The 22,154-nt window shown below is 40.1% G+C and overlaps 1 protein-coding gene across 3 annotated transcripts in view; it reads right to left on the reverse strand.

The window, feature by feature from the left end:
• The window catches only part of ATRN (attractin), a 156,843-nt gene that overhangs the window by 114,790 nt on the left and 19,899 nt on the right, over window positions 1-22,154 (reverse strand). For all 3 annotated transcript variants that reach the window (XR_008735201.1, XR_008735187.1, XM_055727074.1), the window contains exons 2-3: window positions 6,433-6,516; window positions 2,306-2,419 (exon numbers count right to left, since the gene is read on the reverse strand). Coding sequence is in view for 1 of the 3 variants with exons in the window: in XM_055727074.1 (XP_055583049.1) it covers window positions 2,306-2,419; window positions 6,433-6,516 (198 nt within the window). In the remaining 2 variants the exon portion in view is untranslated. The remainder of the gene's footprint in view (window positions 1-2,305; window positions 2,420-6,432; window positions 6,517-22,154) is intronic.

The following is a 22,154-nucleotide window of genomic DNA, read 5'->3' on the forward strand; positions in this document are numbered from 1 at the left end:
TCTCATTTTTGAAGTGGCACATTTACAGTCTCACATTGCCTATGATCACAGATATAAACCAGCAAAAATATTTTTAACCCCGCTTAGCAGAAAAAAAAGCTTCATGTACAGGACCACACTGCCCCAGGGGCACTCAGACTATGAGGAGTTTAGTAAACAGTTTATGAAGACACTTGGACTGTGTAAATGTTTGCATTATGCAAATATTTATCGCAGTTAAAAATTGATAAAACCAATTTAAAGTTTCTCCATAGTCCAGCACTGAGGATTTCCAAGATCATCTTATATTCAGGGTAAATACCATACTGTAAACAAACATAAGCAAGCATCAGAAGGTCAAGAAAACAAGAGGAAAGCAGTGAAGGAAGTGAGGGCTCAGGCAACTGCTGTAAAAAGACAGGGACACAACAAAACCTGAGCTTTAGGGAGGAAAGAATTTACAGTGTTTATCAACAAACTCGGAAAGTTTAGTGTCCAACCATACAAAACTCAATCTTGCAAATCCCCTGGCATGGTGCAAAAATAGTGAACAGTAAAATACAGTTACAGTTAATATTAAAACTTAACATAAGCCAAGAAAAGAGATAAAACATGAACACTGCTCTTGAAAATTTCTAGTGCATTTGTATCAGAGAAAGGTATTTTTCAACAGGTGCTTTTTTGCACTTCATCAAAATTACAAGCATCTGCTGTTTCCTGAACTTGGTTTACTGAACACAACAGCTCACTACTAATGAAGATGAAATTCAAATGTCATATAAAGAAGCAATTAAAAAAATAATTTTCCTACCTCAAAAATGTTATTGTATTAAGCTCATGCTTGCTTGTCCTCAGGCACAGACTTCCTAGTGATTTACAGATGATTTTAAAATCTGAACCGTAATTGTTAATGCTGTGAACTACTTATAACCTCAATTTAAAAAGCCTATTAATTTTTGGAAAACACACAAGAAACTGCAGGCACAAATCATGATCATTTCACCTTTTCAACAGTATATTAAAAATTAGCTCGATTAGAGCAAAATGATTGTGAGCGAAGATGACATTTCTTTCTCTTCCTGCATATCAATTCAGTACATGATACCAGGAGAGGGCTTCCAAGCTACACTCACAGGTTTTTGGAGGTTTTTAGAAGAGAGAAGGTTTCTTCTCCAGATGCAGTGAGAGTAACATAATAAATTCATTTGTGTCCTGTTTTGACCTTAGGTGAGTCTGAAGGTTTACAGGAAGCATTCTTACACTACAAAACTACTCTGCATTTTCAGCTGAAGAACAGAAAAAACATGTGGTGTTTTCAATTTCTTTTTATCAACTTGTTGTTCCCATGCTGTTCTTCTCTCATAGAGATTACAAAGATTTTTTACAACAAACAAAGTATTTTTAGAACTTCATTTCACAAATGAAAGGAAGCACAGCAGAAGGTTAATTTTGGAGATAGTTAATCAGCCACTTGGAACAAGTAGAGTCCAAAGGGAACCATTAGTTTTTCCATACACAACTTGGGATTATTTTTCTAATTTCAGCTAAAAGAATACAAAACGTAAGGTGGTGCTTGTCACTGCAAGACTAAAGAACATAAATGCACAAGTTACTTTTAGGCTGGACTTTATGATCTCAAAGGTCTTTTCCAACATAAATGATTCTATGGTTCTTCATGAAACGTTGACTGTTAACCAGTATCCACAAATTGTGGCCTCCCACTGCAGCCTGATGAGGCAAAACTCAGTCATCCATTAGAAGAACAGATATTTTTACACGTGCTTTTATAAGGTTGTTTGACCCATCATTGTTTCTAAACACGTTCCAAATAGTTTAAAAATGTAAAGTTTAAGGTATATAAGGATATACATAGCTCTAAAAGAGCTGTATGCCTGCAATGTTGATTGGCTTTTGCCTTCTGTCAGTATTGACATACTACAAGTTGAACTTAAGTCATGTTTAAGCCTAATAAATGGGGCAGTTTTCTACTTTAGAAGGAGCCTGCATACCAAATCATCTCAAGCTCAACCAGATAACAAAAATTTTTTTGTCTCTCAAATAATCAGGATTTGGAAATGAAAACATAATGCTTACACATTACAGTGTAGAAACATCATTTGTTCATTGTAAAAGCAAAAACAACTCCTTAATTGTTTATGCTGATGATGACTGCACAAAAGGATACTTGCTATATGTGCTGTATTTGCAGTATTAAATATTTCAATTACTGGAACATATTTATATTGCTAGAAGCTACATTTGATCCAGGCTCCAAGTTAAAGAAATATCATTGCGTACACCTAGATTCTTACCAAGGGGAACTTACCTAAAAGCTGCCAGTAAGGGCGCGTAAATTGAATCTCCATCATACACATACAAGTGGTCCCAACTGCACTCTGTGGCAAAGTGATTGAATCGAAGCCTGAGGATTGTGTTTGGCCTATAAAAAAAAATAATTAAAATTTTGTAATTAGCCGCTCAACAAACGGCAAAGTCCTTCCAACAAACTCCTCCGGTGTGAAGCTCTCCTCTTCTCCTCTAAACAACTTAAACTGAGTGACTTACTGTAACTGTAGAAGCATCAAACATGCTGCAGCTTTCTTTTTTGGTGTGCATGCTCCCCTGGTGTTAAGCAACAGATTCTTTATGGTCAGAAATACTGTGTTCTTAAACCTCTCCCCTCCACCAATGGCAGAAATTGAAGAGTAGGTGCAGCCAGTCCTCTGCTCTTCACTGGTACTGAATCCCCTAATGATAGGGCTTTGCAAGGGTAAGCAACGAAAATCTACATGGACAATATATTTGAAGAATCACAACCACCATCAGGGAGCTTACCAGAGCTCTTTTTCTTGTTCAAGGGATTTTCTGCAGATTGACATGATTATGATGGCCTGAGATTATTTATTTGCCCAGAAGCTGGCAGAAATCCTTCTATTACTTTACTACTTCTGCAGTACAGATGGCCCTCCTGAGGGAAGCCTCTCCAAAGTGGGGGGGGGGGGGGGGGGGGGGGGGGGGGGGGGGGCGAGGAACGACTTTGGTGGATGCTAACCAAAGGAATTACTTGCTCTGCACCCTTCTGGGAGCTGGAATAAATAGATCAAGAGAATGCAAGGGAGACCCATCTTTTACAGGACGGGAGGCCCTGAGGCTTTAACTTCTGCCAAAAGGCAGTTCTTACCTAGCTGTCAAGATGCACTAACTACTCACTGCCCCTCATTCCTTACAAACACTAATAAGGGTGCTTGCTTTTCTTCTGCAGATGCAAAAATATTGGGACCAGTTGAGAATGAATAAGTTGGAAGTCCTGGGAAGAGACTTGCTACCTCCCACCTGAATAAAGTGGGCCCAACACACCCCAATGTTAATGCTACCCTTCAGGAAGCATCTACTCTGTTGACTTCCTAAGTCACAAGACGACCATCAAGGGGCCTGATCTTCTGAGATATATCAGCAGGACAAAGGTTTTATTTCCTTGATGCGGAGACAGAAACAGTAGTTCAGACACCAAAACTGGTCAGTGTTTCCATCACTCCGTATACAAAAGATGCCCCCTAAGCCATAACCAAATAACATACATTTAGATACCATTAGTTCCATGAATATGCAAAGATACATGCAAAGAGAACGATGCAGAAGCCACAGCAGGTATCTAGTTTAGGACTCAGGCTCAAGCAGGATGAAAACACCACTAACATTCTGCTTGGACCCTGAGATAAAAAGAATCTATAGCTGCACTGCTTTTTCCTACCCACAGCTGTAGGTGTTGAAAGGATAGATGCAAGTGATTAGGATCTCAACAGCATTGCCCTTGGGTTCAGATGAAATCCTTGTTCATCCAAATCAAATAAATTAATAAAATGTCAGCTTGCCATAGAGCCCGCAATTCCCACAGAAGGGGAATTCTTCGGAGTTATTCTGCAAAAGAATATTTTTGATAGGCATAATGGTCTCTACTCCAGGTCTTTGGAAAAGAGCAGCAGGTGTAACTCAAGGACAATGTCTCGCTTAAAGAAAAGGTACAAAGAGTACTCATTTCAAAACTGAGCAGCCTATGGAATTCTAGGGGGTTTGCTTTTATTTTAACGGCCTGACAGCTGTAGTGCAGAAAGAAATACTTAATCAATAAAAGCTTTAGACCAAGAACAAAAAGAGCGAGCTTATTTTTGCTACATCTAACAACTCATTAGCAGACAGCACTCATTTGCAGAATCGACATGGCTACAGATTCTGCCTCCAATAGGCTCCTCAGGCTGGACGTATCTCAACTACCTTGTCTCATGCTCCTGGAAAAAACGAAAAAGACACCCCTGAGATGAGGACACAGCATAGACCAGCCAAGGAGCATCAGGAATGGTGCAAAAAGGAAATGAGTACAGGGTAGAACACATGACTTATTTTACATCTGAATTTACCTAGCACCTTCAATTGCACATTTGGATTGTACCTTTACTTGCAAACCTCAAAAGCCCCACCTACCAGTATGCTAGCCACAAGGTGAAGGCACTCTGCAGAATTTAACAGCTTTGCAGATGCTGTTTTCCAAGTCAAAATCTCTCTGGGAATTTCCCTTTTGGCAGAAAGCTTAGGCTATTTTCACAAGGGCGCATATTTCAGCTGTTTTAATTGCCGTGATTATCTCCTTTCTGCTACCACCATTCTCTGACAGCAGGGTACAAACAACCAGAAGCAGGAAAAGGACACAGACTTAAACGCCTGCCTATGAACAGAGGAGGAACGGTTTTGCACATCTCTTTACAGCAAGTAAGAGCTCACTTCAAACCCCACAAAGTGATAGTCCTATAGGAAGCCTCTCAGCACTAGCAAACAAAGGCTGAAGGGCAGTTATGGTGGCATTATCAGGGACCCACAAGCAGAAGTTCACTTCTGATAAAAATATGAGTCACATTATCCTTTAGGAAAAGGAGTTATGAGGGTTAAACTGGCTGTACTGGAACGGCTGAGGCTGGTTTGACTGTAATAACACTCTTGCAAAACATTTTTTAATTATTTGTAATTCCAAACTGTCTGCAGTTGTATTTTTATTACCTACAAAAATGAAGAAGTGTTGCCACTTACAGCATCTAACTTCTGATCTTAACCACATTAAAGAACTGGGCTGCCTACATAGTTAACAGTGAGTGTTAGGCTCCCAGTTTCAGTGTTCTAGACAGCTCTCTGGAACAGCTTAGCCCTCACCTTTGAGTATCGTGGGAGCTTAGGCATTTAACTTACTCCTCCAAAATAAATGTCTGAAGGAGATGAAGTGAATACCAATTCCCCCCCTGCTATTCAGACCTCACCAAAATACAGAGAAGACTAAAGAAAAGCGTAGTCTGGGCTTTTAGCAAGTTCTGATCCTCCAAGATGCCAAGAGACCTCATCTTACAGGCATTCAATGCAAGTTCATGCTCTCACATGACTTGTTCCAATTCACAAACCTCTTTGCTTAGAGATTCAGGGAACAGTATGGAATGTGACAACACATAGCTGTTAACACACAACTTCATAACTGACCATGTAAAGTTTTAGAGACTAAACAAATTGATTTTACAGTCCTGGCGTCAGCTTGGTACTATGAAAAACATATTGTAACAAGTCAGATGCTCTGAACTGCTGTATCATCAGTCAGCTGACAGTCAGAAAATATGCACTAAATATGCTACTGCTAAAAATCTCTGTACGAAATTACTATAAGCAATATAAGGATCAAATACAGAAAGGGTAGGGAAATGAGGGGAAAAGGTCTGAGGGACTTCTTGCAGTATAGAATACCTCTGCGAAAAAGGCCAATGGTCTCTCTGAAGTCCTCATGGCCTAGTGAGTAAATAAGCATCTGAAGTGCATCATTATAGAAACTGATTCTTCATGAATAAGGGCTTTAATGGAGTTTTCTCTATTTTTTTCATATGGCCAAAAAGTCTCATGCATAGTGAACGACAACATCTGAATGGCTCACTAAGATAACAATTAAATAATCCGTAATTCTTCATTTATTTACACAAATGCAATTATTTTTATTTTCCACATGCATTTTCAACGTGAAGGGTATTTTACACAGCAAACCTCTAATTCAGAAGTCAATCTGCAGGTCTCAGTTGCACAAAAAACCAAAACCTTATTTACCATGAAAAACTAGTGTGCAAAGCCAGGCTGGACGGGGCTTGGAGCAACTGGGTCTAGTGGAAGGTGTCTCTGCCCACGGCAGGGGGTTGGAACTAGGTGATTTTTAAGGTCCCTTCCAATCCAAACCATTCTATGATTCTGTGATTTTTATGAACTAAGTGTTGCCCTATCTAGTTCTAAGAACAGCAAAAAAGAATCTTAAGATCTAAAAATACTCAATGATAAATTAATGAGATATTTATTACTATAGTTTAATATTAATGAGATAATCGTCACCTAGAAGTCACAATAAGCAACACTAAAACCCAAGATGCTTACTACACTCACCTTCCCTCAATGAGCCAGGTGCATTTTGTTTTGTATTTGTAATTTCCAGGCCCATCCGTGACATACCCTGAAGGTCCAGTGAGTCTGTAAATAAAAAAGACAAACATTGGTCTCTAATGGTATTAAACATTCATGAAGGATTTCCTAAATTCAGAAGGCCATGGTCAGATTGTAATTTACTTAAGAGCCACTACAAACAAAACAACAATGCAACAAAAACCAATCAGGCAATTGGGATTCTCCTGTTAAGCTCTCTGTATGTGCTTTCTGATAACCGTCTTTAAAGAACAACAGCCAAGATAACGGTTTCTCTATCAAATTGATGGTATGGTTTCAAATCATATTTCATATATATGTATATATCATATAACCAGCAAAAGTAATTTCCTAAATAAAAGCTAAAATTATTCCTAAAATATATTTAGACAAACTACAATATTTTTGCATGACATTCAGATAAAATCCATGGTGAGACCTCTCACCCATTCTCTATTTGACTCTTCAAAAAGTCCTGGACAACCTCCTGAAAGGAGGATTGGCCCCCATAACCCTCTAGTGCAAAATAAGACCTTAATTCCTCATGCATCAAGGGCTACATAACTCAGAACAATGTCAGAGCATGGCTGTTCCAGGCATCCCCCACCTTCAGTAGCATGTTCCCACACCCATTTCATCCCATTTTACGTGACTGCTGACAAAGAGCTGTGTTGCCCCCACTGCTGGGACAGTACCAGGACTACCCTATGAACATCCCTTCCCATTTGCGCCTATAATTACTTGGTGACAACTTGACAGTAGCAAAACACTCAAAAAAGTGGTCAAACATTGGAACAGACTGCCCAGGGATGTGGTATAATCACCATTCCTGGAAGTGTTCAAAAAAATGTGTAGATGTGGTGCCGAGAGGCATGGGGTTTAGTGGTGGCCTTGGCAGTCCTGGGTTAACAGTTAAACTCTACGATCTTAAAGGTCTTTCCCAACCTAAATGGTTCTATGATGCTATGACCAGCAGAAAGTACAGTTGCAATCACTCATTCCAGGATGCTCACTGAACACCAGCACTTAAAAACCATTAAAAACTTAAGATGCCACTGAAAGAGAGAAGGGATCAAAGCCAGCAAAGAACTCATTTTTGTCAACATCTGTAAACCACTGCACAGTGCAAATTCTAGGCTACTGCATTTGCCTAGACACTGCTTGCAGGGATGTCAAACATGCAGTAGCAAACCCAGTCTGGAGCTCAGAAGAGTGTTCTCATGAGAAGTTGACAACTGATTTCAAAACTACACTTAACCCTTTGTTGTGGTACGAAGGAAACTGACACTCATTCTCATTAGCTGAAACGCTCATTACTTGTAATGAGCATGAATACAAGCAAAGGGAAGAATGAGCAAATCCGTGCAAAACCTGCTTTCACATTTCCATTACTCCTACTTGAAATGTGACAACCAAATACATCCACACTGTATGACAAAATGAAGGTATCTGTCTACTGGCTGCAGCTGTAACTTCTCCTTTGCATAGATTTTACTAAGGTATGTCTTCTCCAAAGACCATGAACAACAGAGAAGACAATCACACTTCATCAAGGCTGAGAGAGAAGGATCTAGCAAGAGTCTGGAACAGCAAATCTGATACATTACTTGGTCTCCCAAAAAAGAGGCACCGAAATTCTGCATCTTCTGCCTTAGCATAGAGACTTGTAGGAGCACACACAGGCAGAAGACAAAACCAAGGGCCCAACCATTGGGATACACACTCCCTCCTCATATGCATTAGTCAAAATATCCCAGATTGGTTTTAACAAATAACTGAAGTATAGCAGAAACAATTGAAAATAAATTACCAGGGAAGGATGACATCAAATATAGGCAGTACCTAAAGATGCCCAAACACCACTTTCTGGTAGAGCAAATACTGGCACCTGAAACAGGATTCCTACCTAGAAAGGTTATAAACTCCATCGTCAGCACATGACTGGAGCAAATCACAGCCTTCTGGGAAAATTAAATGGTCCTACTTAAAACAGAGTAACGCAAAAATACTCTGCAAAAGCAAATTTGGCAGAAAAGAGAAGGAAACAAGATCACAAGTTCATAAAACCATATCTTAGAACCTTTTGCTGTATCTTTTCCCAGTGATCTGTTAATGTTATCAGCTCATCTTTTTTAAATATCTTGACTGAGTCAAAATGATTTTCCAGAATCTGTTCCATAAAGCATTTAAAGGTTCATCACTGATCCAAACTAAAAGGCAAAAACCTACATATTTTGGAAACCACCTTCCTCTTCCTCCACTTTAATTTGTTATAATACTTTTCAACCTCAGAAATTTAGCTTAAGATTTTTAAAAGCCAGTTACTGAAGTTCTGCAAGAGATCTATACTTAAGCATGTGAAGAAACAACTCCAGTTTTCAGGAGCACAGGAAGCATCTGTATTGTCTATGGAGACACAGACAGATGTAGACAAATAAATATATACACACACACAGTTTCATATATATTTTAAGGCTTCAACATCTCTGAAAATTCAAATTACTTATCTACTGATCAGGAATTCACAAAAGCAGATGCAAATTCCAAGATGTACCAATAATATCTATACTCTTCCTTTCTAAACATTTCCTTTCTAAAAATATCTGTGGAAAAGCTAGGAATCAGACTGTATCAACACTTCAACACTGACAGCACTTTGCATGCAACCAAGAGTAAACAGACTCTGGAAACCTGAGCAAGTCTCACAAGCTAAAAACAACCTTATGCAATCTGCCAAGCTCTCAGCGAGCCTCTGCTCAGAAAACTCTTTGAACAATTTTCTCAGGAAACAATTACTAAATCATTCATCACAAAATGCTAACAAGAGCAATGGAGAGGAAAAAAATAATAATCCTATTAGTACTGTAACCCTAGCCATGTCATATCTCCAAGCAGGGAGGAAAGAGCATTTCAACATCAACAAAATTTAATTGTATTTCAGCAATGTAAAAAGAAAACATGGGATATAGTTTTTTAAAAAAATAACAAAAGTCAAACTTCTTTGATATGCTATTAGCTAAATACTTATCTGTAAGTTACTCTGACTCCTTACCATGCTTTAGAAGCTGCTGCCATTACCAACAAATAAAGGATATTAAAAAAATAATAAATCAGATTTCACATCTCTGAAAGCGAAAAATAGGAACAAAGTTCTCAGCCCACATACTGCCTTGCATGAGCAGGGCATTAGCAGATCAGCGTTACCCTGTAAACCTCTCCCACAGACATGCTCCAAGACAGACAGAAATAAATACTAAGCACTAAAAACAAACCGAAGCTGGAATTTTATCTTTACATTTAACAGAGAAAGCTAAACTAATCTCCCAGCTCTAGTAAAAAAAGCAAACAAACTCCCTTGCTCCTTCCAGCCTGCTGCTGTCTGTGCAACAGGTGACAGTGGTACTGGTGACTAGGACAGAGTTTACACAATAGTTCGGCTTTGGCTGTGAGCAAAGGCTCAGGAAGGAACAAGTAACTCAAGGAGGAAAAAAAATGCGGGACATGTTCTTCACATACACAGGGCTATACTTCAGGCCTATTTTCATGATGTACACTAGAAGGGAGCCAGGGAACTGCTGGAGAGGGTCCAGCAGAGGCTACAAAGGTGATCAGGGGACTGGAGCATCTCCCTTATGAGGAAAGGCTGAAAGCCAGCCCGTTTAGCCTGGAGAAGACAGGACTGAGTCTACAAATACCTTAAGAGCCAGTGTCAGGACGGAGCCAGGCTCTTCCCAGTGGTGCCCAGCGGCAGGACAAGGGGCAACAGGCACAGACTGTGACACAGGCAGTTCCATCTGAATGTGAGGGAGAACTTCTTTACCCTGAGGGTGGCAGAGCCCTGGCACAGGCTGCCCAGAGAGGCTGTGGGGTCTCCTTCCCTGGAGACATTCAAACCCGCCTGGATGTGACTGTGCAGCTGGCTGGAGGGGAACCTGCTCTGGCAGAGCTGGACTAGGTGATCTCCAGAGGCCTCTTCCAACACCGACCAGTCTGTGAGTCTGTGTCTCTGAAGACTCCTACCCCTAGGTAACCTGCTACCAATGCCATCAGGCTCTGAGGTCTTTTGCCCTACGAAACACTTTGTGCATATTTATAATTTCATCACTCAGATGCAAAAATCAGACACCAGAAAGTATGGAAAGGTATCAATTCCTTTTGCCTTTGCTAACTTGGTAGTACACCACGCTACTCTACAAGAAGCACTTCTGTACTACTTCGGTGTTACATTTCCTACTTTGCAAGAAGCAGTTGCTACACCCTAAAAAAAAAAAAAACCACAAAAAAAGCAAGGTTCTTTAAGTATTCTGTGACACATAAACACACACACAGAGGTAGAAAAATATACACAAAGCATAGGTAATGCAATTAGCACCTAAAAAGCTATAACGCTGACTTAAAGCCTCAGGAGTGGAAAAATAATTGCAAGGATCTGTTTACAAAACTCAGATTTAAAAATATATACATATACTCATGTACATACATACAGTACTTCAGGCTTGTTTCAAACTTTACCAGGTGGCAACAGTGTTATGTATAGCTGTTGTGAAATTTTCACTGATTTTCAAGTGTGCTGTGGCACCTAAGAGTCAAACGGGGGGAAAGGGGGAGTTACTGGGCTGAATCTACAGCAAATATATTCAAAGGGCTCCAACCCTGAATGCTGCCTATTTCAGCTCTCTGTAGTCCAATGACAAAAGGGAAGCAGTAAAAAGGATGAAGATCTCGCAAAGGAGAGCTTCAAAGAGAAATATTTTAGGCCAAAGAATTCTGTGTATTTAGCTACTCCCTGCTAGTTCTGGGAGCCCTTCTAAAAAAGCACAACACTAACACAAGAAAAATCAGACAGCAAGCAACAGTATCTCGTGGGTAAAAACTCAAATCCAAGTACTGGAAATTACCAGATAAATCCATGTGTTTTAAAATAACACAAGTAACACTAACAGTGTATATATTTCAAATACAAATTAGTATACACTGACAAAGTTCCTACAGAGACATGAACTGCACAACTAGGCAAAGACTAAAAGCTGTTACCTAATTACCATCAAACAAATTTAAAGCAATTCTCTTGCTAATAGCCGAGTACAAGAAGTCACAAAGCTTACAACTAAGCACTACATTATTTTGCAGCACTTACTTCCAAATCTTTGCAACATTAAAGGTACACTATAAGCTGGCAATGGCATGTTGAATATTTTTCTTTTCATCAGAGGAAGTACAAAAGAGAAAATGCAGATTGCCTTTTCTTCATTACTCACCAGAAAAGGCAAGCAGGCTGGTTTGGTTTATAAAATACATTCAATCTTCACCTCTGAGAGGTCATCAATGGATCTCAAAATTGGTTTGCTTTGCTTTCAGTAAGACTGCAGTGACATAATGCTACAGAAGACTTATCAGCATATTGTCTGGAGAGATTTAGCACAGCCTTTCCACTAAAAATAAACAAGCACCAAAAACAAGAAAAGAAGGAGAAAACAAAACAAAACACAAAACCCCAAACAAACCCAAAACCTAGTCGCTCATCCTAATTTTGAAGTTGCTAAAGCTAGAGACTGATGCAAACAACGAGTTTTCCTCCTCTCTAGCCTTCCTTCCCAAGTGTTGCTGCACTGCCTCAAGCACACCACAATTAAAAGCCATTGTTTCGGGTAAATTTGAAGTTGAAGCCAATAAAGAAAGGGCTGTTACAGCCTATTACCAGAACAATGGCATTCTAGCCTAAATTGATTAACAATTTAGCTTTATTCATTTTCTCAATAAATGCACTGAGTTTAAAGGATATATCCTTCTAGGGTTTGCTATAAGCAAATGCCTTAATTTATAGGCATGGAATAGTGATCAGCCACATAGGGGGTGACAGATGCAGATAAACAACATCTCTTCATCTATTTCATGAATTTCTAATGTGTAACAGCTAAATCCCCTCTTCTGCCAGCTAGGTGCCACACCACAGGTACAGCTGGGAAGATATAATTAATTACATGCCAGGTCTCACACGGATGAAAGTAATGACATTAATGCAAAAGCATGTTTGATAAGGACTTAACCTATGCAGCAATAGGTACCTAACCAAAGACTATGAACTAACCTGAGTGTCTAGAAGGACTCCCTCCCATGTCCAAAAGCCTCCAGCACAACCAAGATGAGCAAGTCCTCAAGATGAGCAGTCTCATGCAAAAGGCACCACTGCCACCATAATCCCTGAATTGTCATATCTGATCACCTTAACTCTACAATTAAGGGTGCAAAGTCACTCCTCGTTCACCCTAATGCTTTTTGCAGTTACTCCCCCATAGTGCTATCATGCTAGTTTCTGCATTGGCTTGAAGACAGCTTCATGATCTCCAAAACTCTGGCGTAAGAGCTTCTGAATGGTGCAGCTCTCCTCCTTCAAGAAGGAACACAGCTCCTCCTCGGGTGGTGGTGGGTTGACACAGGATCTGAAGGAAGGTCCCAACCCCCACAGGGATGCCTCTCAACAGTTCCAGCAAACAGCACTCAAGCAATTCCCATCCTACTACAAGCTGCACGAAGTGCAGGCTAAGGTGCCTCCAGGGGTTTGCTACAATCCCGGCTGATGTAAACACTCAGTTGGGAAAGCGAGAGCTCAGAACTCCCACAGTAACACCACTTACTGCCATGCTCCTCAACAGAATGGCACACAGCCATGAAATCGCTAGAAAACCGGATGGCTTTGCAAGCAAAGAGCATCTTCAACCATTCTCACAGCAATGTGCCGCTATTCCAATGCTCACATAACCATCCTCTGCATTGCCTTCATCAGGGTTTTCCTCCCGGAGAGGATCAGGTTATTTCAAGGTCACTCTGCACCACTGTGCCAATCTCACCGTGGCACAGAGGTCAAAGAGTGCCAATCACTCTCTATGCTCAGTTATCTTCTGTTTTCATCCCATTTTCCATGGTACAGTTGAAATGATGATAATGAGCTGCCTTACTTTAAAAAAATTAAATAAATTGAATGACTGACACAGTTAATTTGATATGGGAAACACTGTTTCTTCAAAGGAAAAGATTGGCTTTGCCCGTCTCTGGGAGATATGTAAAAATATGGAAAGTGATTTCCTGGCTGCTGATCAGAGATAAGGGCAGAGCTTGGAAAGCCCTTCGAGATCTGAGAAAGGATGCTCAGAGAAATTTCAGCAGGTAAAAACTTATCAACGCAGCCTCTCCTGTCTGAGTCACTCCTTGCAGCACTAATACTGGCAAACCTGCTAAATCCCTCTTTCCTCCTGAAAGGCGCCTTGATCTGACAAGCCACTGCGCTCTGAAGAAGACTGAACAACCACAGGCAGCCTGAGAGAGATCAGAAGGAGCAAATGCTGCTACAGACTTAAAAATCATTAAGTCAACAAGCTAGAAACTAAGTATTTTCAAACACTGCCCCTCTCCAGCTGGCCACCAGTACCTCCATCACGTTCCCTATCTTGACACACTGTCCCAGCTCCCACTCTTCTGCTGACACCGAAAACGAATGCCACTGAAGTCGTCGCTTTCAGGGCTGGCTGGTGCCTCTGCCATTATCCCACTGGAGCTGCCAGCTGCTTCCAGCATCAGCAGCAGCACTGATCTTGAAATGCGTCCCCTCCTCAGCTTACATAAACCGAGTCACGCCTGGAGCTCCTCCCGGAGTTATTCCTTTAAAGTTTCACTTGCCCAACCAGCTCTCCTGCTAGGGAAGGAGAGGAATTTCAAAGACATTTAATCTAAAAATGCATTTCAGCTCCTCTTTATGGAAGAAGTTTGCTCTCTCTCCTGCACTACAAATCCAAAAGTTGCAAGTAAGCAAATTATATCCAGGGAGACATCTTTTCACAAGACACCAAATTACTCCACCTCAACACGCAGACAACAGAAACACTGAAGAATAAGCTGATTTCCCTCTTCCAACCCCACTTCCTGATGTCAGAAGCACTGAAAAAAGCCCAAAAACCTGTGCTGGATCCCAAAAGACACCAGCATTTCACCTCTGTTTCACAAGCACCAGTTAGAGACACTGCCTTCTTAATAACATCCCTGTTTGGACGCCCCAGAAACACACTGTAGCTCCACCTGATGTTCTTGTCCTTATGGTTCTCCAGCTATTAAATTCAAACTGAAAATAGCCCAGATTTAGATCCCTGTCTATCCTCCTACTTCTTTATTTCTAGCCACATCTCAAAGACCACAAAACAGCACTGTTCACCATGTAACCTCAGCTTTATCTCTGTCGAACTAAACAGCCAAGCTGCAGTGTAGATGTAAACATTACTGTGTATTACCATGACGACTGCAAATTCTTCCCCCCATTCATATTTACTGGGGAAAACAAAGAATAAAAGATATCATCATTAGCAATGCACCACAGGAGCATCTTCTTCACACAAGCAGTATTTTGCGAGTGCAGATTTCTGTGGCTTTGCTCTACTATCTCTATATTATCATAAATCTCTGTCTCCATACTGCACCAACTCCAACCTTGATTATCCGCCTCTTTTTCTTCGAAACACTTTCCCCAATGCCTCTATTACATGCAGAAACACTACCATGGCAAAAGGCCACTTCATGATGTCCCCTTGAAGCCTGCCTTTATCCAACACCCGTACCTGAGACAACGGCCACGCCAATGGTGTACACTACAACAGTTGTCTATTAAGCTAATCTAACAGTTGCATTATGCTTTCCCCATCTGTTCACAAATCGATTTATTGGATCTTGGCCTAGTTCTCTGAAATAAAGATAATTCAGCTGGAAGCATTTGTAATGCCTAGAAAAACTCTATCTCATCCTTCACTGGTGGTCCTGAAAAGCTGCTGGAGTTTACAGCAGTAAGCTGTCTGCTTCACACCAGGCAGGAGACAACAGTGCAGAGCAGAAGCAAATAGTTTGCATATCATAAACCATCAAACTTCGCAGCAAAAAAAAAGGAATATATCAACCCCTCTCTTACCCTTGCACACAATGAATCCTTACAACCTTTGGCCAAGATCCCTTGCAAATTTAACCCCACACAAATTGCCTCAGCATCACCCAAAACTGAACACCCTGCAAGATGAAAGTAAGGAGAAAGCATATTATTTGATCGTCAAAGGCTAATGATGAAAGATCTCCAGAGCCAGACAGGTCCCATCAATGTCTACCACTGGAAGATCAAAAAAAAATTCATTGCGTAAGATGATTGAGCCTGACTTCAAGTAATACACAAGACATACACTATAACCTATGCTTAAATACAGTATTTCTTCTAAGAAAAAATAATGGTTCAGAATATACCCGGAAGCATTAAAAAAAATTTATCTCATTTATTTATTTTCTCTTAATCTGTGTCCACATTCCAGTTTGCATTTAACAAACCTTAGCTCCAATCATTAAGTTTTGTTTACGTTTCTAGAGTGGAGTAGGGCAGAATCTTTTATCATTTAAATTCATCATCCCTTTCTGGAGAGTCAGAGTAACTTTTTAAAAAAATAAAGTGTTCCACTACTTAAATTCTGGTTAGAAGCTAAAAATATAACAAATTCTACAAAACATTCTTATTTAGTAATTTCTGCTGGTATCATCTATATTCATATGTGAAAGATTTCCAAGTCATTTTAGGATAAAATACAATCAGTGTAACTGTAACGGAAGAGTCTACACATGCAAAACCTTAAACCAACTTAACACATACCTAGCCAAATTTTTTCAAGATGCTGTTAGCTTAAAGGCTTAAGAATCTATCAAAAAATTATTTAACACAAGCTATTACAGAACATTTCAAGATGCACTTCAATTCTACCAGTTTGAATCCATTTTCTTAGCAGTCAACATCTTTTCACTTGTTATTTTACCCTTCCGTTTCAAAAGTTAATTGTGATTGACACTCAGTTGCAACTAGCACACAAAGTTTGTCAGCTGATTTTTCAGCACCTTTCCAAAATTAGAAGCACTCAATTAGTCAAAAATGTATTTTAAGCACATGTACAAGCATTTAAACTACAGTACACCACACCTGTGTACCTCGTAAATAAGGCATCATAATTAAAATTTGTAAAGCACCCATGCTCAGAATTGACAGACACATCAATATTCTCCTCCAGTTGAAGAGCATTTACTTTGACAAGCTTTCAAGTTACCAGTCCTACATTTATATCCAGGCAGAAGCATTCATTGTTGGGATGTGTGTTCCATTGCCAATAAAATGGGGTTGAGCTGCTGACTTAACCTTTCAGCCAACAGAAATCAGAAATAAATGGAGTTTAAGACCATCCCCATGGAGCAGAGGACCATCATCCTGCTGCACTTTGCTAAGACACATGCAAAAACCCAAGTCCCTACAAGAAAAGTAAAATCATCAGCAGTAATCCCTTCCCAATGCTACGTGTGAAACTGCTGCCCAGTTCTTCCTAGGTACTGCACCCCAAAATTCTCCATTTGAACCCTCAAGAAGTATGCTTAAAGTCTGTTTTAGCTGCAGATTTGTGCCCCTCCATCACTGCTGATTTCTAGGCCAAACGCAGAGCACAGTACCTGGTAGTAGCATTTACAGAAAAGCTCAAGTCAAAGACCAGTCATTTTTGTAGCAAAAAAAGGAAAATTAAAATATTGAGACATCCTATCACAGCCTGACCCACTTTCCTAAGAGGGATAGAAATAATTCCTTTTATTTCCTGCCTGACATTCAAAAATTTCTAAGCTACTACATATCAGTGCTACCTGCTGGGAAAATTGTTCCAAAAAAAAAAAAAAAAGTTAGAAAACAACTTGGTGTAAAGGTTTGGGCACAGACCCTCAAGTGTAGCTCACTAAAATAGTAAAAATGTGTCCTATGATCCCAACAGAGTTTTGTGAACCTACAGAAGGGCAGCCTCTAACTTTTTAAAGCAGGTTTCTGACTCAAGCGACACGGAGAAGGTCATGCAAAGAGCAGGGAATCGATAGTCAAAGAGGAAACCAGGCTGGAACGTGTGTCTGGGGCAGCCTGGGTTTGTGCATATCAATTTGTTGCTGCAACAGTTTTTACTGAATATACACAAGAGCTCCTACACCCAATAAAATGCAACAAGTGGCACATTTTTTTCTTCTGCTTCTTGACACCAGTGACATGTCCATGTAGCATATGACAACTAAGCGTTCCAAAAAAACCCTGGAAGAAGATAGCCTATTTATTAATGAAACAAATTTTCAGGCAAGACAGTAATCTAATTATACCTTGATAAACATGCTAATAAGGAAACTGTTCTCAAGGACACCATGAATAATACAAATAATAGAATATCCATAGAAGCCCTTGTAAGCACTGAACATTAAACTTGAGAGGATGAGGAAAGTGTGGTCCCCTAGAAGTATATATGTTTAAATCATACAAGGATATCCTGTCTGTCCCAAAAATGTCCTTTTCCTCACGTGCATTACTGTAAAGAATTGAAAAGCATGTAAATATTATTTGGCTTTAAGGAGGGGACAGACAAGTTGTTAACTAAGGGGAGATGGAGAAGTCCACAGAGCACCAATAATAAAATAACCCAACCTTTTGCGTCAGTACAATCTTCTAAAATCTGATTAGAGTATTCCATTTTTTACCTCATTTCAGTGAATTCTGCTCCCAGGCATATTCTCTCCAGCCAAACAAGCTCTCTTTCCTAATAGTCCCTCCAGCACATACACCTGAAAGATTGTGAACTGTCATTCAGCCAGGGACAATGACCGCTGGCTCACGGAGGTGAATCCAGCTCACTGCTGATTCTTGACTACAGTCTAGTTTTGTTTCCAGCTCTGTCCCCCTCCCACTGAACATCTTTCAGCACCTGCAGAAGCAACTGGAAATGAGCACCTACGTTTGTAACGTAAAAAAACCAACACGTAAAACTTACAATTGCCAATATCCAGGAGAAAGAAAGATGGGAACAAAAACCTGTCTTCTAATTTCTGCTTTTACAGAGACTTCTCGTTTCCATATATGTATTGGTACAGAATTGTAACCACCCTCCATAAACACTTAGTATATCAGTCCTTCTCCCCTTCCCTTACATTTTCCAGTTCAAGCCAGCTGTTCCTCTATCCCATGGATTGTTGTGATAAATTCTTAATCACAGTGAGAAAAAGAATGATTTGTAACCCCTTGCACAAAAGCATGAGTAGTATTTTCCTCAATTGACTCATTTTTAATGAAAGCAATTTCACACCAAGTAGGAAAAAAAGGAGCTAAATATTGAATACTTCAAGTATTTAATTAAGGCAGATGTACACAGTTAGCTTCCTGGAGAAGTTCCCCTTTGTTAAGTAGAACAAAACTCAAAAATAATCCAGATGACTCAAATTTAGGCAGGACTACATTTACATACTAAAAATGCAAATACCAAGCGCTCACACAGCTACGTGTTCTCACTCCTCTTGTGCTTCTGCTGCAGCAGTATGCTGGGCTCATCTACTCGAAACGCCCCCAAACCCAGTCACACTGCTGCCAAAATAGGTTACATACCAACGTGAAAAAATCTGACATTAAAATGGTAAACAAAAGGCCAAAAAAGAAGAGTATATTGAACTCTAAGGCTCCTCAAGGATTAATACGCTATCAAAACACAACTCTAGCACATCTATATATTAGCACCAACCTGGTATGTTCAACTCAGCGCCAGAAATGCTCATGGTTAATAAGGTCAGTGCAATACAGCCACACATTTGGCAAGCATAAAAAAATCCATCTATGCAAACCCTCCAGCACACAGAGTTTTATTGGGGGAAGTTAAACGGCTGATGAAATTCCTCTGAAAGAGTCAACAAATTTGATCAACTCCATGAATCTTCTACAAATCCCTTATTTAGTTGCTCCCGTAAGGAAATAACAGCTTTTGATATCATGCTGTTCACACCCATGAGATAGGAAGTCACCCTGTACCAGTTTACACACAAATAGGCAGCTGGTTGCCTGGCTTAGCAAAGGGAGAAAAGGCCAGAGTTCACGTAGATTTAAGTAAATCACCTTAATTCCTTAAATGAAAACTCTCTAATGAGTGCACAGATCGATTTAACTGCACTCAGCTTACTCCACTACCTAGCCTAAGCTTTTCCACCAGCTTCTTGCAAGAATGAAGTAAACCTATGCCACTCAAAGCACCACAAAGTTTATTTAAGAGCCTGAGAAAATAAATGTGAAAGACATCCAGAAACTCAACAGTTCCAAACTCAAGGAGGTGAAAACTGGCAGTGATTTTTAAATATCAGAAGAGTGGTTTTAGCCACTATAAACTGCTATGCTTTATTAAATGCATCTGCACAATAAATTTTACAGTCCATACCAGATATTTCCTAACCCACCAAAAGAGATTCTTGGCTATTAAAACACCAAGCCTTGATTCCTTACTGGGATGGAAGAAGCAGCAGGAAAAAAGTCCTTCCAAAGCACAGACTTTTTGGGTGTATTTTAATCAAGCAAAGACTATAAGAAACCATTTTATTTTTGGAATAAATATTGAAAATTTGGAAACAATAAACTCATTGCCACATAGTACAGAATTTATGGTTTATGTCAGTGCAGCCTTAGCAACAGCCTTGCTACAATATCTTTATAATCCAAGATCTGTTAGCATTTCTTTACACGATACACAGCTCGAGTGTGTGTCTATGAAATAGTTTGGCAGTGCAGGGAAGGTCACAACCGCCAGCCTACTGATTTCTCAGTTGCAGAGGCGGATATGCACACATGTGGGGTTTTTTTTTTTTTTCTTTTCTTGTAGTAAGGCAGCATCTTAACATACAGCTCTCTTAATAATCACTACAGAGCAAAGAAACTCTCCCTTAAAAAACAAACACAAAAAAAACCAAACTACAAAAAACACCCCACAAAACAACAAATCCAGCAGGCAAACTGTTTAAGGAACACTGGGGTCAATCCAGAAAAAACACAATTGTGGGTGTTCTTCAAGTGCAGGGGGGCAGGTCTGCAGAGCTTGCAGCCACCCAGCAAAGAGCTAAACTCCTCGAGGAAAGGCGTAGCTGCAAAAATCATTGCTTCCATCTCCACCTCTGCCATAATGCACCTTTCCTATTGCCTCTGAAATGACTTAGAAACGAGTTATTCTTGGACAGCAGCGGGAAAAAATGAGAGTCCATCTGCTCCCAACAGATTTGTAACCACAAAAACAAAGACGGTGGCTCAACACTATTTATGCAAAGTTTTGAAATAACCCCTCACTTCACTACCACGCTGAGCATGATTTACAGGCCACCTCTCAGCTAACTGTCTCTAAAAAAACCCTACCATCTTATTTAGGATTTGTCATCACAAATTCTTTCCTTGCTCCAGTAAAAGCCATAGGAAAAGCACATTTGCACTAACAAGGAATTCTGTGCAGAATTTTGCTCTGTTCACATTAGTTGATTAAGAAAAACAGGACAGGAAAAGATTTTGCCTCGTTTCAGTTTCCCAGTTAGCTTCTCACATTTTCATTTAGTTACCTCTACTCATAACAAAGATGTCTTAAAACACTACTTATAAGAGAAACACCAACCACCTACTGTAAGCACCCTTAAGCTCTGTAAGAAAAAAAAAAAACATTCCTGCCTTAAAATTGCTGAAACTAAGACGTGATACGTTGACGTACCCTATCAGGAAGGATTAGCAGAACCACTTACGCAGAGTCCTTCAGAGCAGAAAGCAATAACCCACTTCAAGTCGAGTGCTTCCCTCCAGCACACTCAAACACTGCTGCATTGTCTGTCCAGCCACACTCTGTGTTTGTGGGAAGGATTTCAAGGTGCCAGTGTAACTTGCACATCTACAAGGCTGTTTTCCTCTTGATTGCACTTTTATTCATGGCCCAAAGCAGCTGTCAGCCCTGCCGTGGGGCTGATGAATGCGCATGGGTATAGCACTGAGGGTGATCTTGGTGTCCTAGTACCCCTTTCTGCTATTTAATACCAATAAATACCAAACTGCAGGTTATTCAAAGGGGGAAATTTCAAGCTGAATGTTTCCCAGACCTAACCACAGACACAACAATGCATCACAAGGTTAGGAACTTCCTCTCATCCCCTGTGCTTTCAATTAAATTTGTCAGAGATAACTTACAGAACAAGGAGTAAGAAGTAAAGCAATCACGATAATAAATTCCTCTTTGACACATGAAAAATACAAAGATACTAATCCACTGACAACATTTTTCAGGAACCAGTTTGATCTTGTGCTAAAATTATCTATGCAAAGGTATAAACAAAAACTCATGCTGCTGGTCTCTTTTTCAGTTTAAAAGCAGCCAGGTACACCTAACCGACTTGCAACGACTGCAACACAGCAGAGAAGTTCCGTGGTGGAACTCTACAGACTTCTTTTAACTATGGGCTTCAAAAGATTCACATGCAGTGGTTTCAAAGACAAAAACCATAAAAATTATGTCTGCACAATGCTTCCTCAGAAATCTTAAAACTCACACCCTATTTCAGAGCCCCTCCAAGCACTCGAAGTGCCAGGACCATAGAGCACTTCAGTGAATGGGGTTCCTTCCCATAGCCCAGGTCATGTCAGAGCCCTTTTATATTTGAATACACAGAGCTGCAATCTCAAAAATCAAATATGATTCACAGGAAAGCAGAGAGAAAGGTGCTGTACTCTTCTCAGGGGCATCACTAGCTGGGATGAGAGCTGGGACACAGGAAAGCTATCAAGGCAGACTGCCACAAGGGCATGCAACAAGAGGATGGAGACCCAACTT

Source organism: Falco cherrug, chromosome 1, assembly GCF_023634085.1.
Source record: "Falco cherrug isolate bFalChe1 chromosome 1, bFalChe1.pri, whole genome shotgun sequence".
Lineage (NCBI taxonomy): Eukaryota > Metazoa > Chordata > Aves > Falconiformes > Falconidae > Falco > Falco cherrug.